We start from the raw sequence: 27,582 nt of genomic DNA, 5'->3' as shown, positions 1-27,582 counted from the left end.
TACTACAAAATGTACCTTAATAACATAATATTTATATGCCTTCCTGTACTAAGTCCAGTCCTATAAAGGTGCTGAACGTTTTTGATCATTGTTAGGTACTCTTTTTGGGGTTGCCATAAACCTAACAATACCTCAATCATTTCCTATTTGATTTTGAGGAGTTTCCTGGAATATCTTCGGAGTCCAAAGTCCAATACCAATGAAAGTTGAATGGGATCACGTTGAAGCTACTCTGAAGCCAATGCAAAAGAGAATTAATATTTTATGCGCGTATATATTATCTATATACATATATAGACGAATTGAAAACCTTCCCATCTTTTGGAGTCAGTTCAAAAATACATGTATATATTAATACAATTAAAATATAAGTTTCACTACTGTATCTTGACATTTTAAGTTAATTGCAAAGCGATAATAAGTTTATTCAAACTATAAGGGCGTGGACACATGTCTATGGTGCGGCAAGGGCACCATGTAATGCTACGGCGCCGCTACCGCACCGTAGACATGTGTACACGCCCTAAAGAAAACTTAGCGAAACTTTGACCTACACTAAGGTCAAAGTGTACCCAAAAACTTAAGTGTGAAGGTAGAGGTCAACGTCAACGAGCCTATTTTCAACCGCATCGCAAATTAAATGTCGAAGGATCGATGACACAGATTAAAAATAAGATTTAATAGTCTGTATTTTACATATCGATGAAAATAATTGAGCCTATGGACATTTTAAAACTAAACAAGTCAAATAAGATAACGAGGATCACTATTATAAAACTATTTACAAAACTATACCATAGACATGAAATGGATAAAACTAAAACAAATATATTTACGCTACTTGTAATAAATATTATTACAAACATCAAAAAATTATTTCACTCAAACTTCATTAATTAGATTTAATTTTAAGCTAGCGGGGCTAGGTTATTCCAGTGGCAGAAGAGAAAAAGATAAACAAACCTTAGATTTACATATTCCATGCGATTTACTAATAGCTCTGCTTATGCATGATGAATTATATTTTCTTTTATAAAATAACACTATTATTCTATGAAGCTACTTATTTCCACTTGATTTTTACGGTAACAACTACGTTGATATTCAAAACGCCATTTTTCACGAATCCATAATGAGTACCACAGATTATTTATATGTAAAAATTGTTTATTTATCTTTTACTCGTACTTTTATTGGAATCGATTTTATGGCTGTTCATATACGACTGTTTGGTCAAACTTGAAACTCGATGTAGCCCGCCGATGTGGGCAAATGGGCCACCTGATGGTAAGTGGTCAACACTGTCCGTAGATCAAGTACTCTACCGCCAATTAGTATTTTTTTTTTATGCGACCATGGAATTAACTCCGCTGTTGTATACTTTTATTCCGAAAAACATTAAGTACATACACTTTTGCGTGCATATATAATGATAAACATACATATTGTATTATTAATACAAAAAAAAATTACTACAAATTAAGTCGCAAAACAGCAATATTTAGTACCTATATAGTTGTGTTTCCGTTTTAAGGGTGAGTCAGCCAGGCCAGCGTAACTCCAGGCACAAGAGACATATCTTAGTTATTGTTGGCGGTGCAATGACGATGCATGGGATGGTTATATTTTTTACAGTGCCAATGTCTATGGGCGCTGGTGACCACTTACTATAAGATAGCCCACTTACCAGTCTTCCTACGTAATACAATTAATAAATTACATACAATCTATATACTACATACAATCGCACGGTACACGCTGCACGTACACACACTTAATATAAAAACTCATTCAAACATATTTTTCATAATTAATAGCTTAAAACTAATTAAAAATAAGGTTCCCATGTTCAAATGGCACAAACTTAACTGTGTACTTTTCTTACAGTCTTTATAATTATGTCATTAAGAATCATAATTTGTTTTCTATCGTTTTTAAGCCGAAGTCGTGCTCCTTATCGCCGTGACTTAAAAACTTCTGCGACGCTGTAATATCGGCTTCCTTTAGCCTCGCTAACGCATATCTTCTTATTCTGCACACGCCAATGACGATCAGGCATAATCCTACCACCTGGAAAGATCATAAAGTAAAATATCACGTTGTAAGCGTAAGTTTTGTCCTAAATCTATGAACGAAGGCATCAAACCAATGTATTTTATTTCCCTTATTCATGTTTAACAAAATGTTTTAGAATTTTAAAATACAATTACAAATAAAACATAATAATTAGAGAGTTCGTTTTCTTTCATTTCTATATCGGACGTATTAATTGATTAATTATGATCCTTTGAGAAAAATGCTGCTACTATTATTATTACTACAACTGAGTTTCTGGCCGGTTCTTCTCAGTGGAATGGGACAATAATGGTATTGTCGACAAAAAATCAACGAATATGACCGCCACGCTTTTTGTAATCTACTGATAAATTATAATATTGTGTTTTGATATTTTTTTAACATAATATTTAAAGTGACTAGACGAAGTATAAATACGAATATATATGGAAAATATATTTACTTACTATAAAAAAGTAGCAGCCGTACGGGAACCAGTACCTCACACCGAGCGCGAGCGCCGCGAAGTTGGCGTAGCGCTCGTCGACCTGGATATCCTCGCGGAACCAGAACATCGGTACCAACGTGTCCGCGTCCGGCAGCTGGTTATTGATGCTGCGGGCATATGTCATACTAACATTAAGCCTTATAGCAGTTGTAAACTTATAAAGGCCAAATTATAATGTACTATAAATAAAGCCGAGATGGCCTAGTGGTTAGATCGCGAAAATCTTAACCGATGATCATGGCTTCAAGCCTGGGCAACCATCACTAAATTTTCATGTGCTTGTGTTTATAATTATACTTGTGCTTGACGGTGAAGGAAAACATCGTGAGGAAACCTGCATGTGTTTAATTTCACTTAAAGCCACATGTGTATTCCACCAACCCTCATTGGAGCTGCGGTGGAATAAACTTACCACTACTCCTTAAAAAAAGGCGAGGAGACTTTAGCCCAGTAGTGAAACATTCACAGGCTGTTACTATGTAATACATATATGTGTGCGTTTTCACGTTTTATTTATTAAAAAAACATTTTTTTTTTATATTCGCCGGGAGGGTAAAATGACTCTACTCCACCTGATGGTTAGTGGTAGTAGAGTCCAAACGCGACGACGGCCAGTACAGACGGGAAAAACGTTCTGCACTAGCCGCCTTCGCCTTGCCGGCCCGCAAGATGCCTCTTCACGCCTCGTTTGAAGGAACCCGGGTTGTAAGAGGAGGGGAACACGTGAGCTGGTAAGGAATTCAATTTTTTGGAAGTGCGACAAAGAAAGGAGTTGCCAAATTTCTTTGTTCGCGATGGAATTGATATCACAGTTAGGCGGTGACATCGAGAACCAGCTCGCGTGGACGAGAAGGAAGGGGGAAGCAGGAATTAGAGAGAATAATTCCTCAGAGCACTCGCCGTGATACAGTCGGTAGAAAGCGCTCAGTGCTGCTATCTCACGACGCAATTGTAAAGGTTCAAGGGTGCTTGTGACCTTTACGTCGCCAATAATGCGTACGGCACGTCGCTGCAACCGGTCCAAGGCCTCAAGTAGGTACTTAGCGGAGCCATCCCAAAGGTGCGAGCAATATTCCACGCAAGACCGTATACCGTACCTGTGTTTTGTATAGCAGGCACAGTTATTGTGGCGTGAAAAAACGCCGCACCTTGTTCAGAACTCCGAGGTTCCGTGAAGCTGTTTTTATAATAGCCTCGATGTAATCCCTTGGACTAAAGTCGCAGCGAACGTCAATCCCTAACATGGCGATTTTGCTTTGTATCACCAGCGGAGTACCACAGAGGGAGGGAAGAGGGGAAAATGTTGACTTTTTCGTCGTGAGAGCGCATACCTGTGTTTTCTTGGCATTAAACTCAACAAGATTATCAGAGCCCCATTTGGCGATGAGCTCTAACGTCCTATCGAGTTCAATGACAAGATCCCTCCGCCTCTCCTCAATTTCCGCTCGCCCAGCCACTGCGCGTCCGTGGTATCCACCATGCACTGTACTATCGTCTGCATAGCAATGTATGTTCCCAAGAGAGAGCATATCATTGATATGCAAAAGAAAGAGTGTGGGAGATAGCACAGATCCCTGGGGGACCCCAGCATTCACTACATAGAATTGTGAAGCGCAACCATCAACTAAAACACGAAGGCTACGCTTGTGTAGGAAGCTGGCAATCCAGGTGCATAGCTGAGCAGGCAGACCATATGCCGGCAGCTTGGAGAGAAGACTTCTGTGCCAGACCCTGTCGAAAGCCTTGGAGATATCGAGGCTGACAGCCAACGATTCTCCATGCTTGTCGATAGCTTCACCCCAGAGGTGTGTTACGTACGCTAGAAGATCACCTGTGGACCGTTTTGGTCGAAACCCGTACTGACGATCATTAATTAAACAGTGATCTTCTAGGTAATGGATCAGTTGGTTGTTTAAAATCCGTTCCATCACCTTACAAAGTACTGAGGTGATAGCTATTGGCCGATAATTTGCCGGGTCAGACCGATCCCCTTTTTTGGGAACCGCTTGTACATTAGCATTTTACTGGTGGTAAGGCTTTGTGCAAGCTCGTCTGGGTAGGTACCACCCACTCATCAAATATTCTACCGCAAAACAGCAGTACTTGATATTGTTGTGTTCCGGTTTGAAGGGTGAGTGAGCCAGTGTAATTACAGGCACAAGGGACATAAAATCTTAGTTCCCAAGGTTGGTGGCGCATTGGCTATAAGTGATGGTTGACATTTCTTACAATGCCAATGTCTAAGGGCGTTTGGTGACCACTTACCATCAGGTGGCCCATATGCTCGTCCACTTTCCTATTCTATAAAAAAAAAGCTCTTCTCCAAGCCTTCGGCACACATCCCAAAGAGAGAGAAAGTTAGAACAGGCGCGTTAACATAGGAGACAGCTCCGCTGCGCACTTCTTCAGTACTATGGCTGGTATTCCATCGAGACCGCTAGCTTTCCGTACATCAAGTGATTGCAGCTCCGCACGCACATCACGTTGTCTGATTTTGATGTCAAGCATCGTATGGCCACATGAAGGCATTGTAGGTGGCAGCGCACTACAATCATCGGTGACGGAATTATCGGCAAAGGGTTTAGCCAGGAGATCAGCTTGCTCTTGCTGACTGTGAGCTAGCGATCCGTGCGGATTTCTGAGCGGTGGCAGCGAAGGTTGGCAGAAATTGTTTTGCACAGACTTGGTCAGACGCCAGAAGCTACGGGAGCCCCTAGGATGCGAAACAAGGTCATGACCAATCTGTACAATGCGCTGTGCATCCGCTCTCGTGTATGCCTTCCTACAGGACTTGGAATTTTTATTGTAGTTTGCTTTCAGTGAGTCAATGTTAGATGCCGCGCTAATGCAGCCGTTGATCCACTTGCGATATGCCGCCTGCTTAGATGATACAGCATCGGTACATTCACGAGTGAACCAACGGTTACGCGTACCCTACTACTGACGAGATTCTGAGCTAGGAATGTAGTATTACATTCCCAGCATGATCTCGTCAGCAACAGCAGCGGCACCAGCTGTCGGGTCATTCCCACTGAAGCCACGTTCCTTCCAAGGGACCGACGCATAGTAAACGCGCATACCGTCCCAATCTGCCGACTTATAGTGCCAAACGCGACGTTTGCATACCGCTAGTGGCGGCAGCTTGGCCTGTGGCACTCTGGTAGATATAAGGCTGTGATCCGAAAAACCAAGAGGAGCCTGAACCACAACCTGATATTCCACCGGGTGAGAAGTCAGCAGAAGGTCCAGTAGAAAAGGTGCTTGCCCATCAATGTCTGGGATCCTGGTGGGCTGATCAACCAGTTGGGTCAAGTCATGTCTGAGAGCAAAAGCATGAGCAGTCCTTCCAGCATGATCAGTTTTGAGGAATTTCAACCATGATTCGTGGTGAGCATTAAAATCCCCCAAAAACACCAATTCCGCGTTAGGAAATTGCTCTTGCGCAGCATCTGCCACCCGACTAAGATGGTCAAATAATCGGCTTGTCTCCAAGTCACCATTGTGGGATCTGTAGAGGCACACGTAGACTCGACTCTGACGAACCAGGTCCACACGTACCACCAACATGGAGAAGGAGGGGTCCTCCAAGCAGCGCAGTCGGTGACAGCAAACATCCGTCCTGACGAAAAAGCATACTACGGCTTTGAAGGATTCTTCAAGCGTGTAGCCGGGATAATTAAGGTAGCTGGTATTGGCAGGGCGGAGTATTTACGTCTCGGTGAGAAACAACATTGCTGGCCGTGCTGTCTCGAGATGGTGGTGGACAGCGTTGAGGTTAGCGTGGAGTCCACGGATGTTAGAGAACTCGACCTCAAACAGCAGGGGTATGGTGGGGGTGTGCACCGCTGTACGACCATTATTTCTGTTTTGTTGCGCTACCATTTGGGAAAAAAAGAATGGAAAAGAGACGTGAAGCGAGCGACGTATTGCCACGATAGGGATGGGCAAAGTGTGGAGGCGTGTTTCCCCAAGTGGTTGCCAAAAGGAAAAATACACTGACCCACCGGACGGAATGGCCCCCGAATCCCCCCGGAAGTAGCCGCCGGGACCTCACCTTCCGGTCACCAACCGGCACGACGGTCCACCCCGAGATTATGCGTGGCCTGGTGGGGCAGCCTCGCGAGCTGGTTAGGCACGCTCGGGCCCCTGGTCTATGCCACGGGCGGCCAGCGGAACAGCCGTTTCTTCGGGTCTCCCTGTCCGGCAGGTCAATACAGTTTCCCCCGGCATTGGTTCAACAGCCGTCTCCATTGGACCAACACCCATCGCGGCAATACTCGCTCGGGCACTGGCTGTACGCTGGCTGACCTCGAAACGCGGCTGCAAGCCACTTCACGAGTTTTTCACCATGCGTACGGTGGTAACAAGCCAGGTGGATGTTTAACATCCTACCACCTGAAAAACTATATCGAACAAAGTGCAGTGGTGCTGGTGCAGTTGGACTGGGCTGGATTGCATTATCTAATTGTTATCTTATTAAGATGCGAAATAAAAAAAGCCTTTAAAAGTCATTCTTTTTCTTGCAAATATTTTGTTTCAAAACTTGTTAATGTACCACCTGTATTTCGGCCTTAGCCTAATAAAATTAGGTAAGATTTAAAAAAATAATGGCAGAATTATTAAGTAATGAAAGTTTTGAACGAACCTGATACCCGGTATGTGTCTGACAAGAGCATTGGCTTGTAGCTGCGCCGATATAGCCAGGGGCATGCCAGTCACTGGTTCTATCGCCATTTTGAAATTGTGCTTCCTGTTAATTAGTATATATTTAAGAATATGCTTAAAATAATTTACTAATTCAAGTACGTATACAATGTGCTTAATTCGCGTTTATAATGCAGCACATTCTCGGTGCTGAAGGAAAACATAGCGAGGAACATGCATGTGTCGGATAAAAATCTGATACATAAATATCCACACATTGTCATTGAGAAGCTTGGTAAAATAAAGTCCAAGCCTTCATCTGGTATACTTACTCAGTCGGTTTCAGCCCCTCGATCTTGCTGGGGTAGTACGGGTCCATGCCTAGAAAGTGTGGCCGAGACACGAAGGCTGGGGCTCCATATTTGCAAGCGGACACATTCAAAGCTCCAGCAGGCATGCAGTTTTCATCTCGAACTTCATCACAATAGCATGCCTGGTAAGCGGAAATATTACGATAATTTCTTTGAGTAATAGACTTTTTATATATACAATAGGTTGGCGGACGGGCAAATTGGCCACCTAATGGTAAGTGGTCACCAACGCCCATAGAAATTGGCATTGTAAGAAATATTAAACATCGCTTACATCGTCATCGTCAATGCGCCAACCAACCTTGGGATCCAAGATGTCATTTCCCTTGTGCCTGTAATTACACTGGCACACTCACCCTTTAAACTGGAACACAGCAATATTAAGTACTGCTGTTTTGTGGTAGAATATCTGATGAGTAGGTGGTACCTACCCAAACGAACTTGCACAAAGCCCTACCACCAGTGAATTAGACATAAACATTAGACTATCAGACTTGCTGGTCTTGTTAACCACTTAAATAAATTAAAATATATTTATATATATTTCTTTTTGTAACAAAACTCACCATACTTGGGTATTTGTATCCGTTATCAAATAGTGAGTCGTTGGCTGCAAATTCCACGCCCGGCAAGCCTTGCTTCACCACCGGTCCAGAATAAGCTAAAGACATATGTCTGTAATAATAAGACGTGAATGACTTACGCACGATGTACCTAAGAGTGTTTTAGAATATGGGTTATTTTAAGGTAAAAGTGGAGACACAAATTAGCATTATCTAAAACTGGTAATCCCTTATAGATGGTACCTTCTAATTGAATTATTTATAGTTTTATGATGGACATGATCTATACAGATGCATGTTGAATTACAGCTTATTCTGTCAATGTAGTCGGAGAAAAAAAAATCTTTTTAACCGAATAGTGACAGACCCACGAAAAATTTGATTGAGACATTTTTAGATCTCAAATATCTACATAAGCGTGTAAGACATAATAATCATATATATGTTTGAAGGAGTGGATCGATTACTTAGTTTTAAGTGATTTTTGTAGAAGAATTTACATACTGATGCGATATAATATTTTTTTATATCTAATTACTTCAAAATATAGGTTTTTATACGTATATATCTTACGTGCAAAGGTCAGCAGCGTAGATCTGTATCTCTGGCTGTTCGTGTTCTAGCGCCCAGAGTTCCCCAGTGGTCCCCTTGAGCTCTCCACACTGGTCTCTGTAGACAGTTCTATTGGTTTGTTGCCATCGCTCGATTTTGCCAAGTTCTCTGAAATCTGCAGCTCCAGTGTTCGTGACGAATAGACCATCCGCTTCTATTGAACCATTTCGCTGTAAGGTTAAATTTGCAAATGGAATAAGGTTGTACTTTGGATTGCCAGTACTTTTTCAGGCACTTTTTATTTAATTATTGAAATGTTTATTCAATGAAGCTCTATTTGAAAAAGGAGAGGCGAAAGTAATTACTCGTAATGTGATAATCGCTAATAAACTTAAGCTGACCTTAGGACGAAAAGTACTTACTTTATAAAACCATCCGAATCTATCGAATGGTATTGTGTAAGGTAGATAAGGGATATGTCCGACGAGATCCAGGATAGGATCTTTGACGCCGTCAAACAGCCAGGACGAGACGTTCGCTTTCAGAAATATATTCTTATGGTATGTGCGCAGAATCATGTCCACCATTACTTTTAAAATCACCCTCTCCGTGCGCAACGTATATGCTATTGTCTAAAACAATAAAAAATACTCGTATAATAATAATATATAAAATAAATGTGTGTAATATTGTGTATAGAGATAACTAGCGTGACACTGATCGAAGTAGCTGATGAAGAGGGCATAAAAAGCGAGCAAGGAGATTGTGGTATAAAGCCTTATAATGGCGATTCATAATAGAATCGACCCTAACATGGACAGGTGGCTGAAGACTTCCACCAACTCACATTTATTAAGCACCGTTGTGGAATTTACACATTAAATATATATCCATTTACATAAAACTTGTAAAAAATATATATATATATATATCAATAATAATGTATTATGTTCCAAGATCAAACAGACTAGTAGAGTAGCTGGTGAGGTGAGCTAGTTTAAATATTGGTTATACCTAAGAATGGTACAAAATATTGCAATATAGAAGTACAATTTTGCTACAACCTAGCGTAGGCTACCCACCCTCACCAATATGGAAAAATACTCATTTAACAAATTCAAAATAATGACGAAATATATTATAATCTTTTGTAAATCCAGTTGTATAAATAAAGTGACTATATATAGTCTTACTGAGAATACGTTTCTTAAACAAATATAAGCCTACGATACGGACAATTGTTAAGTAAACGCCATCCGTTTGACTTTGCGTCACAAACTGGGCAAATACGTCATAACAATCTTGGAAAATGTCGTAAAAGCACATCAAGAATAAGAAAATTATCGCTTTAAAAACAAAGTCTTGAACTTCAAAGGACTTGAAATAAGATTCGAGCCCAAAAAAATTCTTCAACTATTTTTTCATGTTATGAAACTTATTAATGTGTTTGATCTTGATCGTTTTCGATGCGCAACTAGCATTACTGGTAAGCTAAGTTGGCACTGACGTGAAGGGTTCGCGCCATTTCACTTACACACACACAGTTTTCACGTTTTTTTCAGGAATACAATAGATGGCGCACGGCATTGTAACAGCATTAGGTAGTTTTTAATATAAAAATGAATTAATACAAAATTCTTAATGTTACCTATATATTTATATACAAGGATATATTAACGTCATTTTTTTCATTGAAACAGGATAGTTTTATTTAGTTGGTGCAATTTAATAGCAACAATATTAAATGCGGGTATTTATAATTAACTTAAAGTAATATTAAATAACAACTGTTAGTGTCCCGTTGCTAGGTTTTTTTATAGTATAGGTAGGACGAGCATATGGGCCATCTGAACCATTGCTTACATCGCCAATGCGCCAACAAGCTTGGGAACTAAGCTGTTATGTTGTTTGTGCCTGTAATCACATTGACTCACTCACCCTTCAAACCAGACAAAACAATACCAAGTACTGCTGTTTTGCGGTAGAATATCTGATGAGTGGGTGGTACCTATCCAGACGAGCTTGTACAAAGACATACCACCAGTAACACCACGCCACTCGAAAATGGCAGATTTGGAATGCATATACAAGTTCACGGCTACCTTTACCGCCAAGTACGAGATGAATTATAAGCACATGTCGGTGACATCAACAATACGGTAGTTGTTTTGACAATGAGCCGCAAGCGTTGTCAGTGTTACATAACGCTTCGACGGAGTCTAGATGGGTCGATGCGAGTTGGCGATACGACACTTCAGTGCCAGCCGCCGTACAGACAACACGTCTAGAAACTGTCTTACGACTCGTTATTACAATTTTGTTAAGTGGTTAGTAAATCGTTTGAGTTAGCTAGTTAGAGTTACCCGTACCCTCATATCGCCCACACATAATGTCTGATGGTGAGGACATCCGCTTACATTGACCACCTGATACGCCTATACGTCGATACACATATTAAGGAAATGAAAACTCTGTCGTGCCGAGACTTGAACTTCAAACTTCGGTTAATGATCACGTGTTTTATCCATTAAGCCAATCTCGGCTCCACTTAAATATTTAATTAAATTTGTTTGAAATGTAGATTAAATAATTCCATGTATATTTATTTGCAGGTTTCAAAGCCGATTTTATTATTGATAAGATTAATTATTATAAATTGATTGAAAAAAAAAATGTTAATTGCATATCCGAGGTCATATAGAAGTGAAAACGGTATCTACATTATTCATCATCGCTTGATCCTAAATCACGTTTTCAATGTATTAAAAAATATAATTGTGTGACTCGGACAGAACAGTACAGAACAGCCTGTTAATGTCCCACCGATGGGCTAAGGCCTCCTCTCCCTTTTGAGGAGAAGCTTTGAAGTTTATTCCACCACGCTCTCCAATGCGGGCTGGTAGTATATACTTGTGGCAGAATTTCAATTAAATTGGACACATGCAGGTTACCTCACGATGTTTCCTTCACCGTCAAGCACGAGTTGAATTATAAACACAGATTAAGCACATCAAAAATTTAGTGGTGCTTCGATAATCGGTTAAGATTCACGCGTTCTAAACACTAGGCCATCTTGACTCAGACTATCAACGATATTCTATGGCGCCTCAAATTTATAAGTATTTATAATAATAATCTCCTCCAGACCGATTTCGGCCAAGGCGACCAATCTCAAGAAAGATTAGCCAACTGCGCAGTACATATTATGGTGCACAAGTGTGTGCGCAAACACAGGTGCACTCTCTATTCCCTAACAATCATAATCCGATGGGACGGCAATCCGACACGACCGGAAAGAGTTCAGGCGAAGAACCAACGGCTTTACGTGCTTTCAGAGGCATGGGAGTGTACACACTGCCAACTTTCAGACTCCGGGCTGCTATTCAGAATTTTCGACAGGAAAACCCAACAAATTTTTATTGCCCCGACCTGGGATTTGAACCCAGGACCTCCGGGGTTCAAATCCCAGGGCTCCTATATAAGCCGAGATGGCCTAGTGGTTAGAACGCGTGAATCTTAACCGATGGTCGTGGGTTCAAACCCGGGCAAGCACCACTGTATTTTCATGTGCTTAATTTGGGTTTATAATTCATCTCGTGCTTTACGGTGAAGGAAAACATCGTGAGGAAACCTGCATGTGTCTAATTTCATTGAAATTATGCCACATGTGTAGGAGGCCTTAGCCCAGCAGTGGGACATTAACGGGCTGTTACTGTACTTACCTATTTTATTTATGTAATTAGAATTTTATTATTATATTTGCATGCTTGCAATTAAAAGAAGATTATAAATACATATCAATAATATAATTTGAAATATAACGCCATTTATGTGAAGAAGGAAATGTAATTGAATTAAAATTGAGTTCTTGCTTGAGTGTGTTGAGACTGAATACTGGCCATCCCGTTCGTGAACAGCATATGCATTTAAAAATATATATCTATATATGTTACTCACCGCTATTACTGGGTTGATGCTGGTGACATTGTCGGAGAGACTGCCGTTCGACATGTCAGGCTGGAAGTACCAGAACCTTTGATTTCTAAACGTCACAGTGCTGTTCTCGTTCCAACTTATATTAACCTGAAAGAAATATATTTATTTAGACAATAGAATTATTTGGAGAACGGATGCTAATTTCAAAACAAACAAGTAAAATACCATAAACGTACATCTGCTATGCTAAAGCCTTTTGGTTGTAATTAATTCAATATATAAATCAAAATGTAGTAATGACTGCAAGACGTGTAGAGAATTTGCTTACACCTTTACATAATGTTTGTTAAAACATCAGATAATTAAGAAAAACTTGAATTTTTTTTGTGTGCCCACGTATATTGACGGTGATGTCCTCTTGATCTATTTTAGCCACAAACATCATTTTCAAACAGGACTAATAGTAAAACTGTAAACAAGATACGAACAAAACGAGAATCAACGAAACTGAACGAGATCAGACGCAGCCCCAATTGCTTTACGTACTTTCCAAAAAAGGATTTACATGAACAATATACCGTTATTTACAAAATGACATCAATACTATCGATAGGAAAGTACGTAGTTACATTTACACTATTATCTTGGTAACATAATCCTATGGCTTACTTAGAAGCGTTACGAATTATGATAAGTTAAAAAGAATTCGAATGTTTCTAGAAATTTCGGACATTCGGACAAGCCTATGTTTATTCTACGTGACGTCATATGTTCAAAGTTACTATACTAAGTATGAGACAAAATAAATAATAAGTTCTTTATTTGACAAAGGAACTTAATAAGAAATCATAGTATTGTAATTTGTAATATCATTAATATTGATGTTTCAAGGTGAACTTATAAACAAATATTAATCAAATTTGTCAAAATGGATCATTTTTGCAATTTTTTTAACATATTCCAATAGCTGAACGAGTATATAAACAAACCATATATTTATGTATTGTATTCGATTTGCGAATAGCCCTGCAATGCTATGCACTATATCCTTATAATACAACATTATTCCACTTGATCCACTTTATACATCCAAAGTTACGATAGCTTCGCTTCACTTCAAAAGGGTGTTTTTTCAGCAAGCAGTAATGAATACCATAGAATAGTATATATGAACGTTATACTTATGGAATGTCAAAAATTTACCTAATCACTGCATCGGAAATATATAAGTAACTCAGCTCTGATAAAACCGGCGAAAGAAATTCAAAGGGGTTATATATATTTTTCATCGATAATTTTGTTCACAATTAAATATAGTGCTAAGTTACTTATTATATATGTTGATTATGAGAGTTAGGGAATAGAGAGAGCATCTGTGTTTGCGCACACACTTGTGCACTATAATATCTCCTGTGTAGTTGGCTAATCTCTCTTGAGATTGGCCGCCGTGGCCGAAATCTGTCTAGAGGACATTATTATTATTACAATACTACATATACTGTACGAATGTTTCATAGATAATCAATACATTTTTTATTTTGTTTTTTTAATTAAATTTTCAAGGTGTCTATGTTAGTTATTGAATTTATATCGAATAGAATCTAACACAAAAATAACCAAATGAGATTAGTGCGTTCAAGCACACATACTATTTACCTTTTATAAGTTAAAATATAGATAACGCGGTATTTTTGTGAATCTACGTAATGTTATTTATTTGAATCATGTTCTAGTATTAGTATTTAATAACATGGCATCGATTTCTACGACTTCTATAGATATTTTCAAATACATATCAATGCTGTACATATGTACTCACTCCCGCGCTTGTGGACTCATTTACGTTGATACGCTATTCCGTGTGCTGTGTCATGGAATTCCGATTATTTCATACATACCTAAGTTGACGTCAACGTTATCGAAAATATAAAAAAAAACTCAAACTGGACACAAATGCGTGTACCCTTTAAATTATAATAGTTAATATCGCATATAGCTTTCTGACATTCCAAGATGACGATTCCTGAGTTTGGAGTTTCTTCGTACAGAATAGTTCTACAGACTTTATAATATAATTTATTTAATTAAATTTAAGTATTACTATTTCTTGTCCGCCTGTGAGGGGAGAGGAGGTGGGGTAGGTAATAATAATAATATACTGGGACATTTTTCATACATGGCCATCTGATCCCAAATTAAGCTTGTACAAAGCTTGTGCTATGGAAACCAGACAACTGATATACTACATATACTACTTTTCTTTTGTAAATACATACTTATATATAGATAATTACACCCAGACTCAAGACAAACAGATATGTTCATGCACACAAATGTCTGCCCTGGGTGGGAATCGAAGCCACAGCCTTCGGCGTGAAAGGCAAGTAACTACCTACCACGCTACGTAACAACGTGTTTGTAAAATTTCATGATAATCAATTGAAAAGATATGGCTTCCGTATTTATAATCTTAATATGTATGTATTATAGTTCTCTCTCATCTTTTAAACTTACCTTAGTATTAATTTCCTTAAACACATACGGACCCATTTCTTGTACTTTTATCGTTACGTTGTTCCCCGCGAGTACTTCGTCCACGTTTGTGATGTTGAAGAGAAAACATTCTAAGTAAATCGGTATCGGGATCTCGCGCCAGATGTCGAATGAGGTCGAGCCGTTTTTGAGAATCATCATCTGTAAATTATAATGTAAATGTAGGAATAATAATAAAATATAATGATAATAATGTCCTCCAGGCCGATTACGGCCACGGCGGCCAATCTCAAGAGAGATTAGCCAACTGCGCAGGAGATATTATAGTGCACAAGTGTGTGCGCAAACACAGGTTTACTCTCTATTCCTTCACTCTCATAATCCGATGGGACGGCAATCCGACACGATCGGAAAGAGTTCAGGCGCAGGACCAACGGCTTTACGTGCTTTCCGAGGCACGGGAGTGTACACACTTCCAACTTTCAGACTCCGGGCTGCTACTGAGAATTTTCTGACAGAAGACCCAATAACTTTTTAATGGCCCGACCTGGGAATTGAACCCAGGACTTCCGGGTCTGCGGCCTTACATCAAGCCACTAGACCAACGAGGCAGTCTTATAAGTTAACCGTTATACCGACGATGTATATGACGTAATGACTTGCATTAAACAATTATTATAATCGTATTATATCAACCTTAACACCATTTCATTAATTACATGATTACGCGAGAGAAATCTAATTGAATCGCAATTAACATTATTTATATAATTTTTATAATTTCGTTATTAACAGAAACAGTTCCCGATAAATCTTATTATAAAGTGTCATGTTTAATTGTTTAAATAATTACATTACGATACAATAATTATGATAATTAACGGTTATGAATCGTACGTTTTTATATAATACTATTCGCCGTTAGTTTGCGCGAATGCAATTAATATCCACCAATAATTATTAGCTTATAAACATCCCACTACAAAAGACAAGAAAAGTTCTTCCTACTGTTGAGGGAAAAGCTTGGAGTTTTACTAGCGGGTAGGGCTTCATGCAAGCCCGTCTGGGAAGGTACCAACCCCTCTTCAGATATTTTACTGTTAAATAGTAATGGCTCATTTACCCGCCAAACAGCAATACTTAGATTAGATACAATTACATTATTGCTGTAGATTATGTGGTGGGTTGGCCCCCAACCCCACCAACACACATTACAAAGCCCTATCAAGTAATTACCATATTAAAAAATATGGTATTTATCTGTTTGCACTGAATCAAACACCTCAAGAAGAAATTATATTTCGCGGGCAATGTTTTGTTCAGAATTACAATATTATGCAAAGGTATACATTAATAATAATCTTAAAGTACTCACGTGTTTTATTTTTGCGTGGAAAATCGATGACCAAGTCGTGCTGAAGAGCAGCCCAATACCCACGAGCCCCATACCACATCCTATCCACCACTCACTCTTCTTACTGATCACCATAATTCTTCATAAAAATGTCACTATAATGCACACACACACACAAATTACTATAATGCATACACGAATATCAACGGTAATGTTACACAGTATTTTTTTAAAGGAATGATTTTTTTTGGAAAATTTCTTATGCTAACGAACTCCTCTAAACAGCCAAGAAAAAAAAATCATTAAAATTTACTAACATATGGTTTCTGTCCTATAATGTTATAACACGAGTTTACACATACTTCGTATTTCCGTAACTGATATTTTAACGTACAATATTTTGGGCGTAGGAAGTTTTCTGACTAGCGGCGCGACTGTCGTTGCTATTTTTCATTACATTTTTTTTAAGCATGTTAAGTATAATGTTGTTCTATCGTTTATAGGGTAAATAGCTTCATTAGTAGTGTAAACTAAATGTAATTACGAATACATATTCAAATCTTAAACACGATTATATATGTAAAAAGGACCCTTCGGATCTATTAAAAGGCGGTATCTTTAAAAGTCCGTATTATCATGCGGCAATAAAAAGCCATTTTTAAGTTTTTTTACACAGTCAATGCGAGTAGCTTCTAAGATATTAAATTTATATAAAACATAAATAGTATTAAAAATGAGATAATTAGTATAAATAATTGGCTAATAAGTTAATGTTCTTTATAATTAAAAATAAATAAATTAGAATAGTGAAATGTTGAAATGTATCCACGTAATATTGGGATTAATATATTTGCGTATATTATGATAGTTGTGGCTTTCATTTTGATATATTTCTTTTTTTTTTTTTATAGAATAGGAAGGTGGACGAGCATATGGGCCACCTGATGGTAAGTGGTCACCAAACGCCCTTAGACATTGGCATTGTAAGAAATGTCAACCATCGCTTATAGCCAATGCGCCACCAACCTTGGGAACTAAGATTTTATGTCCCTTGTGCCTGTAATTACACTGGCTCACTCACCCTTCAAATCGGAACACAACAATATCAAGTATTGCTGTTTTGCGGTAGAATATCTGATGAGTGGGTGGTACCTACCCAGACGAGCTTGCACAAAGCCCTACCACCAGTAAAATTTCTTGTCCCTGTAAGTTATAATTACTATGATAGAAGTCTCATTCGTCCTTCATCCTCTTGAATGTTTACACAAAAATACTTGGATATGTAATTGAAAAGAAAATCTACTGACATAAAATTGCCATAATTCCTTTCAATTGTGATAACGGTAAACCAGTACGATCCGTATTTTTAGTCAATACATGAATATAACATTTGACCTCGGACATTATATCATGTACATCAAGCCTTATATTGGAATATTGCTATCAGATAAAAACATTTTCAGATTACTAACCGAAACGATATGTTTTTATCGATCGGCTGTTGATTGCTATCCAAAACTCAATATCATCTTGTTTCATTTTTATCGTATAGCCTTCATCATCATCATCATCGTGTACTGAAAAGTACCATTATAACCAGAATATAGAATTGGAATTGGATTAGTTAAATAACATAAGCAATGTTTTGGTGTTTTTAGATTTTATAAGAAAACCTTTTCGTTAGTATTCATTTCTTTCTTTTATTTACATTTAAAGGTGAATTATTTTTAAAGCAAATATCAATAATATATTAATAGATAATACAAATTGTTCTATCAAGATCATATAGACGATAAGAGTTAATATTAGTTGATTTTTGTATAGGATATAACAGCCTGTTAATGTCCCACTGCTGGGCTAAGGCCTGCTCTCCCTTTTGAGAAGGTTTGGAGCTTATTCCACTATGCTAGTCCAATGCGGGTTGGTAGAATACATACGTGACAGAATTGTCATCATCAAATGTAACAGAAAGAAGACACATGCAGGTTCCCTCACGATGCTTCCTTCACCGTCAAACACGAGATGAATTATAAACACAAATTAAGCACATGAAAATTCTGTGGTGCTTGCCGGGGTTTGAACTCACGATCATCGGTTAAGATTCACGCGTTCTGACCATTAGGTCACCTCAGATTTTTTTTTATTGTAGGTATTTGATAAATGAAATAACTACCGAGTTTTTGCCGGTTCTCCTTGGTACAATCCGAACTTATATATAAATTCATATTATATATTCATATAATAAATATAAAGTTCGAGTTTCGATTTTTATCTAAATATAAGATTAACATAAGTGACAAGCTTTTGGTTTTTACAAAGTACGTATTATCTACAATAGATTAATATTTTTTTTTTTTTTTATAGAATAGGAAGGTGGACGAGCATATGGGCCACCTGATGGTAAGTGGTCACCAAACGCCCTTAGACATTGACATTCTAAGAAATGTCAACCATCGCTTATAGCCAATGCGCCACCAACCTTGGGAACTAAGATTTTATGTCCCTTGTGCCTGTAATTACACTGGCTCACTCACCCTTCAAACCGGAACACAACAATATCAAGTATTGCTGTTTTGCGGTAGAATATCTGATGAGTGGGTGGTACCTACCCAGACGAGCTTGCACAAAGCCCTACCACCAGTACTAATATAATAGTAATATTTTAAATTAGTCTGTCCGTATTAGTGAGTCAAGTATGAAAAATCCATGTTTCGGCCGTTTCGAATAAAGAGTGATACAGATAACGATAGCGTACGATATCGTACGATATTCGATAAGCTATTCCATTTTTATCGTTATTATCACGATAATTTTGATATTATCTCGTTCCGAATTTATTTATGTTTATTATTAAATATTTTCATGTTATTCGAATATTTAATTATTATTTATATATTATATACACAGTTACGTTTGCATGTGCGAGTTTATTATGTTTAATTCACTTTTATAAACGATGATAAACGAAATATGATTTCAGAATTTATAAATGTACGTAATACTTTATAATAATAATACAAAAAAGGCATTAGCTTGTAACATATAATAATAAATTATCCATACATTAGTATTAACAAACACACAGCCATACTAATATGTAATGAATAGACACACACACAAAATAACAGAATAAACACATACAAACATGTATGCAATGGCAATTAGACAAACATTAATAATTTTGTATTATGTGAATACTTATATATTAAATGTATTTAAGTAGATATAAATTGCATAATGAGAACTGATTACTCATAACTTACCTTACTAGAATTAAAATCGATTCTATTCATATTTTTTATATAATTATTATTTATTAAAGCATCATATGATGAAGCGACAAGATTTTTAATTGTTGTCATCACATTATAGGTAAGCGGACGAGCATATGAACGCCCATAGACATTGGCACTGTTTGTGACAACCTTGAGAACTAAGGTGTTATGTCCCTCGTGCCTGTAATTACACTGGATCACTCACACATCAAACCGGAACACAACAATACCAAGTACTGTTGTTTAGCTGTAGAATATCTGATGAGTGGGTGGTACCTACCTTGACGAGCTTTTACGAAGATAACAACGGCACTCGAATCATTGTAGACCACCTCTTTCGCCTAAGAGCTAGCTGGTAAGGCTACAGATCATTAGGACTAAGGCTTAGAATTGGCTCAATTCTAAGTCCAATGACTGTTTGAGGAGAATATACCAGTAGTATTTCGGAGTAAATGCTAATTCGCATTTAGTCAATCAAGCTTTGTTGCAGTCTCAACGCATAGAAGTTTTCAGACCCCCCTGATGTGATGAGTGCCATTGAAATAAATACGTCAATATACCACGACCACTTTTTCTTTTGGTACATTTGGTATATGTTGTGACATTTTCTGAATCACGCTTACATGGCGTTCAATAGAACAGTGTTTAGAGGGGCCCTACAACGATTACGAAATAACGAATATTGGATAAGTGTAGCTAACGTCCCCTTCGTAGGGTCACCATTACCACCAGTTCATATATACACCGTTACACGCATAGACGTGACAAGAGTCAAACGCTAATAAGCGCTCTCCACCTTACCGGCTACGCCCTGAGCCGTGGTGCGATCTCATAGATTCCCAGAATGGTCATTTGAGATGGCACAAGATTAAAGGTTAAATTTGTTAGGTCATGAATTTCTGTTCGGTGACACTGCAAAGACAAAAAACTGAGATGACTTCCTAAATCGAGAACCTGGATTTGGTATGTACCTAGTTATAAACCAGCAAGTTAAAGTTATCAAAAGTTTTTTTTATGTGGGGGTTAAATACAATAAATACAAAAGCCAAAGGACAGGCACCATTAGGACTTTCCAAGGAGCGTAGGTATCAAGTAAGTCTGCCAAACTCCACACACACACAGCGCCAACTCCGTAAATATGTTAAGTGCATGAGAATTATGATAACTGCATAACCAGTTAGTTAAAAGACTTTTCGTCATGTTTTCAAACATTAATGATTTCTGACACTTTTCTGGTTCATATAAAAGTTAGATTCTGTGTTTCAATAGACCAATAGAGATAAATAGAGATTAAGATATATATATTAAGACAATTTTTATATAGAATTTCTAAATAAAAGTTGTTACTCATTATGTAAATAATTGAAACAAAGAGCTAAGCCTTAGCCTCAGGCACAACCAAAGCCTTATAAATTCTGAGCCTGCGCCGTGAGTGAATCAAATTTTCGAAAAAAAAAAACATAAAAGCTTTATTCATTTCAAAATGTTAGTTTTGTTTGTAATAGTATACTAGTTTGGATACTTGTATTACTGGGTGCAGACACCCATTTTAAATAGGAGGTAGATTAAATACAATTTTTTTTTTTACTTTTACAGACAAACATGCACAGGCTATTACTGGTACTGTAAAGCGTGAAGAAGTAAGAAATATTCACAACACACACAACCTCTCGTATTAATGATATTAGTGCGATTACTATTATTGTAGTAGTATATGGTATATAACGATTGTAAATCAGCCTCCTTAAATTCAATGGTTCGGAAATGTTAAAATGAGTAGGTCGCATACTAAAATATTATGTAGACTTCGCTCCGGTCATTACCCTTGTAACAATTTCCTTTTTCTCATAAAAAAGGCTGATTCCCGTTATTGTAATGTTTAATAAATAATTCTAGTGTTCGCTTATATACTGGTTATTTTGGCTGTTTTGTCTTAACTTGTTAAAAATCCGGAATAGTTCTTTGCTTTGTCAAAAATGTAAAGGTACAATATACCTTTTATTAAAATGCATCGAATCTTCTTAAGTGAACAATTTAACTATTGCTTAGTTATTAAATTTGTCCATCCACACTTGAATAATTCACAATTTAAGTATAGTAAATACTCTGCGTATTTAAAATCAGATCTTTGATTTCTTTTAAAATATATGTCCTATCATTTCGTTTGAGTTGTATTATATTGAGTTATAAACTAGAAATAATTACATAATTAATTATTGAGTAAACTTATTTAATTATGGTTTAGGTAAAAGAAATAATAATACCAACGACAATGAAACCGTTCATTTCATTCTGACAGAAAAATCTTTGCGATAAAATTATAATAGCCTTCTTTATAATTATAATACAGATTAATTGTTATTAACTACTTATTTCCCGGATTGAGTTGTAATGTTTCGTAAGCAATGATTCGATACGACTTGCCAGCAGCTTGTAATTCTTCGTTGATATGACAGGAACGATCAGAAACTTACTCATACGTAAATGTTAATAAAAACTGTATAAAACTAAACTAAATAATAAACGATACGATGGTGTACGAGTAAAAATAAATGTTCATTTTTATGTATAAAAGGCTCAGTTTAAAAACATAATAAGCATATGATTTTATTTATTAAGGTGACTGATTGATATACAAAAACAAACATATATATATATATAAAATAAACATTAAATTGAATACAAAAATAACAACTTAAACAAGAAGAATAAATTAAGTAATTAAAAAAAAAAGATCTTAGGCAAGTATCCGTTATGCGTAACACTTTTTTGATTGTAATCGATAACTGAAACTATTGAACTGATTTAAATAATTCTTTCATCGTTAGAGAGCTATTTACCCGGAAGTATCATTAAAGTCAAAAAATCAACGTCAAAATTTCATACTTATACGATGCCAGGCATAGTCAGTATTTAATAAGGAAATTTAATACGGTACAAACGGTCCAAAATAAAGTTTGGGAATTTTATTTTGTATAACCTTCTCGATTTGTGTAATTTCGAAAACAGCGGTTAATTTTTATCCGTCAAAAAAATAAGAAACAAAATCGAAGTTTATATATATATTCTATATTGTTTACGCAAGGAGGATTCTTACAAGCAAATTTGGTTTCTCATTTTATAGGATTTCATTGAAGAACTATAACTGGTTCAGAGTATATATTTTATTGTGAAGAAACAAAATTAAATGGCAAGGCAATGAAATACATACTCAACTCAATATACGATGTGGAAATCAACGAACAATGACTCCACGGTTTTTGGTCCTTACCAATATTATAAAGTATGTTACGCTTTTAACTATTCAACCGATTATCAGGAAATTGTTTTTGTGTTTTTTGTCAGGAGTATAGAAATCTGAAGAATCTATAATAAGATACAGTAACAGCCTGTGAATATCTCACTGCTGAGCTAAAGGCTTTCTCTCCCTTTTCTGAGAAGAAGGTTTGTAGTTTATTCCATCACGCTGCTTTAATGCGGGTTGGTAGAATACACATGTGGCAGAATTTCAATGAAATTACAAATGCAGGTTTCCTCACGATGTTTTCCTTCACCGCCAATCACGAGATGAATTATAAACACAGATTAAGTACACAAATATTCAGTGGTGCTTGACCGGGTTTGAATCCACGATCATCGCGGTTAAGATTCACGCGTTCTAACCACTAGGCCATCTCGGCTCTTATAATAAGATATGTAGAGAAAAATACCTAGTGGAGTTGGAAACTAGTTGTTATATAATTCCAACTTGAAGAGATTGCATTTCTCCAATATTTACTTAAATGATGACTTTGACTTGACTTTTAATAATTGATTTTACTGTCAGTATAATTATGTTCGAAGATATCGAGTTGTTATTTTTAAACAATTATTTTGTTGTCAAATTCAATTCAATTGATATTTTATCATCGAAAGTACCGCACGTTGACCTTATTGCCGTATTTTTAACACCTTCACGAGATGCATGAATACCAATAAAATAAAATAGATAAAAAAAATTGCAACAAATTGATAACGAATGTAATTAAATACCATATCAATGAGTGATAATATTACTATGTTGTATATTTGTGACATAAAAATATAAACAAATGTCGTCTCATTCTGCGGCTTATATCTAGCCACTAGACCAACAAGGCATTCACTATTACCTGTGTCCTAAATAAATATATTAATATTCTTATTTGAGCAACGAAGGATTAAGTTCCAAACCATTTAAGGAGAAGAGGAGCGCCTAGCACAGTTTTTTACTCAACTCATAACACATTCTTTGTTAAAGTTAAGATTAAAATAATGCAACAAAAAACATTTTCAATTGGTTAAGACGTTTCCACCGGGAGCCAACTCTTGATGTCGTATTAATGACATACAAGATAATTACTGAGACAAAAAGCGTAGACTGTTTGTTGATTATCATGCCGGATATGATGTAATGAAGAAAAATACTAACTATTAAATATCTCGCTGATTTGTCTCGGTAGAATCTGCATTCCAAACCTAATGGTAGCCTTATATTTAACTTATCTTATGGCGTAAAGTCCACGTCCTTAAGTTCATTCCTTGTTTTTTAAACCTCTCCTCCCTGGGGAAGGTCCTATCATCCTTGTCTCACACGTCGTCTCTTGAGTTATGACGGTTTCACAGGTGACTACGGCCCTTCAAACAGATTCATTGAGGAGCATTGACAACATGACTACTAATAAGGAGAAGTTTTATCATATAATGCGGGGCGGTTCACGAGGCGTCCATATCCCCCAGAATATCCAAAAGCGGGAAGCGCGTTAGGACTGTTATCGCGTCATAGGATATCTTGCAATATCCTATATATACTATATGTTGGTGACTCTTCGCTGTGAACTCTGAAGTGTACAAACCGATTTCGCAATTTCAATGCACTCTTCCTGGAGCACAGCATTCAAAATACTTAAATAAAGAATATTTTAATAGTGTTAAATAAAAATAATGTTATATTTTGCAACGTAAGTTTCTTGATCGATTTGCCCCATGGCTAGCCGACTGCGCAGGTAAAATTGAAGTGCATAATTGTCTGCACAAACACACGTGCTCAGTTTTTTTGTGTTCCAATTTGAAGGGTAAAGAAGCCAGTGTTACTACAGGCACAAGGGATGTAATATCTTAGTTCCCAAGGTTGGTGGCGCATTGGCGATGTAAGGAACGGTCAATATTTCTTACAGGGACAATGACTATAGGTAGTGGTAATTATTTATCATCAGCCATTTGCCAACTATTCATAATATCTTTTTTAGTTTTGTTGAATTAGGAATATTTCATATGTATTGAAAATAAATTATTATGATTTTTGTTTTTTAATTGGAAATTAAAGAATAAAATAAGCGATAGAAAACATTTAAAAAACTAAAAAATAATAACTAAGGTACTACATAGGTAAGAATAATTACCAAACTGACGGACTTATCAACTCACTGCCCAATTTACTGTGCCACCATGAAAATTTGTGTACGGGTTCCTTTTAGATAGTAGGCTAGCACTAAGGAAGAATCTTTGAATATTCAAACCCTAAGAGGGGGGGGGGGGGGGCTATGAATGTTTCTAATATCTTTCATTTTCGAAGAAAGAGCTATCGCAATTGGTACTTAGCAATTCTGAATGACGCGAGCGGAGTAACGGGTAAATCGCTAGCTATATATAAAGTATTTTATTATGATTACTATAACTTAAAACATTACGGATACAACACATCAAATAATAATACTTTTTTATATACATTTAGATATAAAGAGAAGAGGTATAAAATGTCATGTATTTTAATTTTTAATTAATTATAATTGTTAATGTATAAGGAATTATCGGCCTTACTTAAAAAATTTGGTAGGCGACTAGTAAGTTAAACAATGCTGAATTTTCTTCTTCCGATGTCAAATAAATCAAGATGTCAAATAGATTTCCTCTAGACCGATTTCTACATTTTTTTAACAAACCTAAACATTGCTTTCAAAAATGTTTACAAACCCGTTTAAAGGAGTTCAATTTTTTGAGTTTATTATTGTTTATTTCTCTGTTCAACCGATCGTTGAGATCGATGGACACCAGTGCGAATAGACCTTCATTTTTTCAAACAGTGGAAAACTTCAGAAAGGTAATCGGCTCCCATGGGGAACCTGGTTATGTGGGATTCTTATCAACTAAAACCATTGCCATGGCCGTTCTCGGCACGGATCGGAGAGGCTGTTGGCATAACGCATCCGCGGCCTCTACCGGGCTGTGCTCCACTCGCAGCTCGGCGGAGCTCTCATCAAGGGGCAAAGGTAATCTCGTCTCCCCACACTCCTCGCTAGTGCGTACCGCAGCGCGAGGCCATCCCGGCTGCGGCTCAAGTTATCTCGTCACTAGCACGGGACCGGTTTGGACATGCTGCTTGCTCTTTAAACTTAAGGTTGACTTGCACTTCCGTCATGGGTGCAACTGTTACAGAACCTCCAGGTTTAATTGTTTATAATTCATTATATCTATAAAAGAAGATATTTGGGTAAAACTATTATTGAGGGTCTTTATTAACGCAATAGAACCCAAAACAATGATTGTTAGAATTTTTGTCTGTTTGTCAGGTTTTCTGTTTAGTGTTTGTTTTATTTCAATAGGTTTATGAATAATAAAGTTATGTCAATTTAAAGAATCAGATCGAACATTTATTTGATAAAAACGGGAACGGGGGAAACGTGTAACGCGTTTATCCAGCGTTAAAAAAAGGTTGTTTGAAAATACTCATACATACATAAGTGTTGGTTTTCGGTTTGTAAATAGCTTTGTAAGTGAAAGTTTATAGTCCGTCAAGCACATAGGTTATGTTGAATTTATACTTAGTCGGTTAGTTGAGAGTAGTATTTTTTTTAAAAAAAAACAGATGTATGTTTTCCTGTGAAAGTATCGTTTGCAGTATAATAAATAAAGCACAGGGAAAGACATTCAACTATGTCAAAATATATTTATGGTAGTGATATTTTTCTCATGGCCAATTGTATGTTGCCTAAGACAAGGGTGCGGTAAAACTCAAAAAATACTAATATCCCACGAAAATCAAAATAAAAATGTTGTGTATACTGAAATATTATAAAACTGTTGTTTAAGTTTACGCGTTTATCATTAATTGGCTTAAGCGTTAAAACTTTTCAATCGTAAATCGTGTCTTTGATTACTTTATAAGTATGTTTTTTTAATTTTAGTTATATTGATATGCACATATAAAAAATTAAATATTTTTCCGTGTATACGTATGCATATATGTATGTGAGGGTTAAAACATTTTTTACTATCCAGCTATTATTGTCCAGCTAGTTAAGCTTTCCAAATCACGGAAGTGCACACTTCCGACTTCCAGACTCATTTGATTTGATCAACATTAGCTAATTTCTTTTATGGTTAATTAAATTATATGAATAATAATTACCATTAACAGCCTGTTAATGTCCCACTGCTGGGCTAAGACCTCCTCTCTCTAAACCTTCTCCTCAAAAGGATTGAGGAGAAGGTTTAGAGCTTATTCCACCACGCCGCTCCAATGCGGGTTGGTAGAATACACACGTGACATAATTTCAATGAAATTAGACACATGCAGGTTTCCTCACGATGTTTTCCTTCACCGCCAAGCACGAAATGAATTATAAACATAAAATAAGCACATGAAAATTCAGTGATGCTTGTTTAAGATTCACACGTTCTAACCACTAGGCCATCTCGCCGCATATAAATTACTATTTAAACAAAAAAAAAAATATTAATTTAATAAATAGTTTACTGAAAAGTACATACCGTATTTGTTTAATGTATATTTCGATCACGAAGCACGTTTACT

The 27,582-nt window shown here is 36.8% G+C and overlaps 1 protein-coding gene across 1 annotated transcript; it reads right to left on the bottom strand.

The window, feature by feature from the left end:
• Nucleotides 1–465: 465 nt before the first annotated feature.
• LOC126771463 (protein croquemort-like) lies at nt 466–27,582 on the bottom strand. Its single transcript, XM_050491358.1, has 11 exons — nt 27,540–27,582; nt 16,498–16,631; nt 15,144–15,323; nt 12,651–12,776; nt 9,116–9,325; nt 8,715–8,923; nt 8,145–8,253; nt 7,540–7,700; nt 7,209–7,313; nt 2,523–2,670; nt 466–2,070 (listed from the first exon to the last, which is right to left on the bottom strand). Exons 2-11 carry the CDS (start codon nt 16,609–16,611, stop codon nt 1,912–1,914), a joined length of 1,521 nt encoding a protein of 506 aa, XP_050347315.1. The 5' UTR covers nt 16,612–16,631; nt 27,540–27,582; the 3' UTR covers nt 466–1,911.

This window comes from Nymphalis io, chromosome 10 (assembly GCF_905147045.1).
Source record: "Nymphalis io chromosome 10, ilAglIoxx1.1, whole genome shotgun sequence".
NCBI lineage: Eukaryota > Metazoa > Arthropoda > Insecta > Lepidoptera > Nymphalidae > Nymphalis > Nymphalis io.
This window is presented reverse-complemented; position numbering and strand designations above follow the sequence as displayed.

Bases quoted from the DNA above. Each gene is read 5' to 3' on its own strand.
- LOC126771463 (XM_050491358.1), bottom strand. From the start codon at position 16,611: ATGGTGATCAGTAAGAAGAGTGAGTGGTGGATAGGATGTGGTATGGGG. The intron at 9,326-12,650 runs GTGAGTAACATA...TTATTGTTTTAG, and splicing joins GCATCAACCCAGTAATAGCG to ACAATAGCATATACGTTGCG. The intron at 8,254-8,714 runs GTAAGATATATA...TTATTATTACAG, and splicing joins TACGCTGCTGACCTTTGCAC to ACATATGTCTTTAGCTTATT.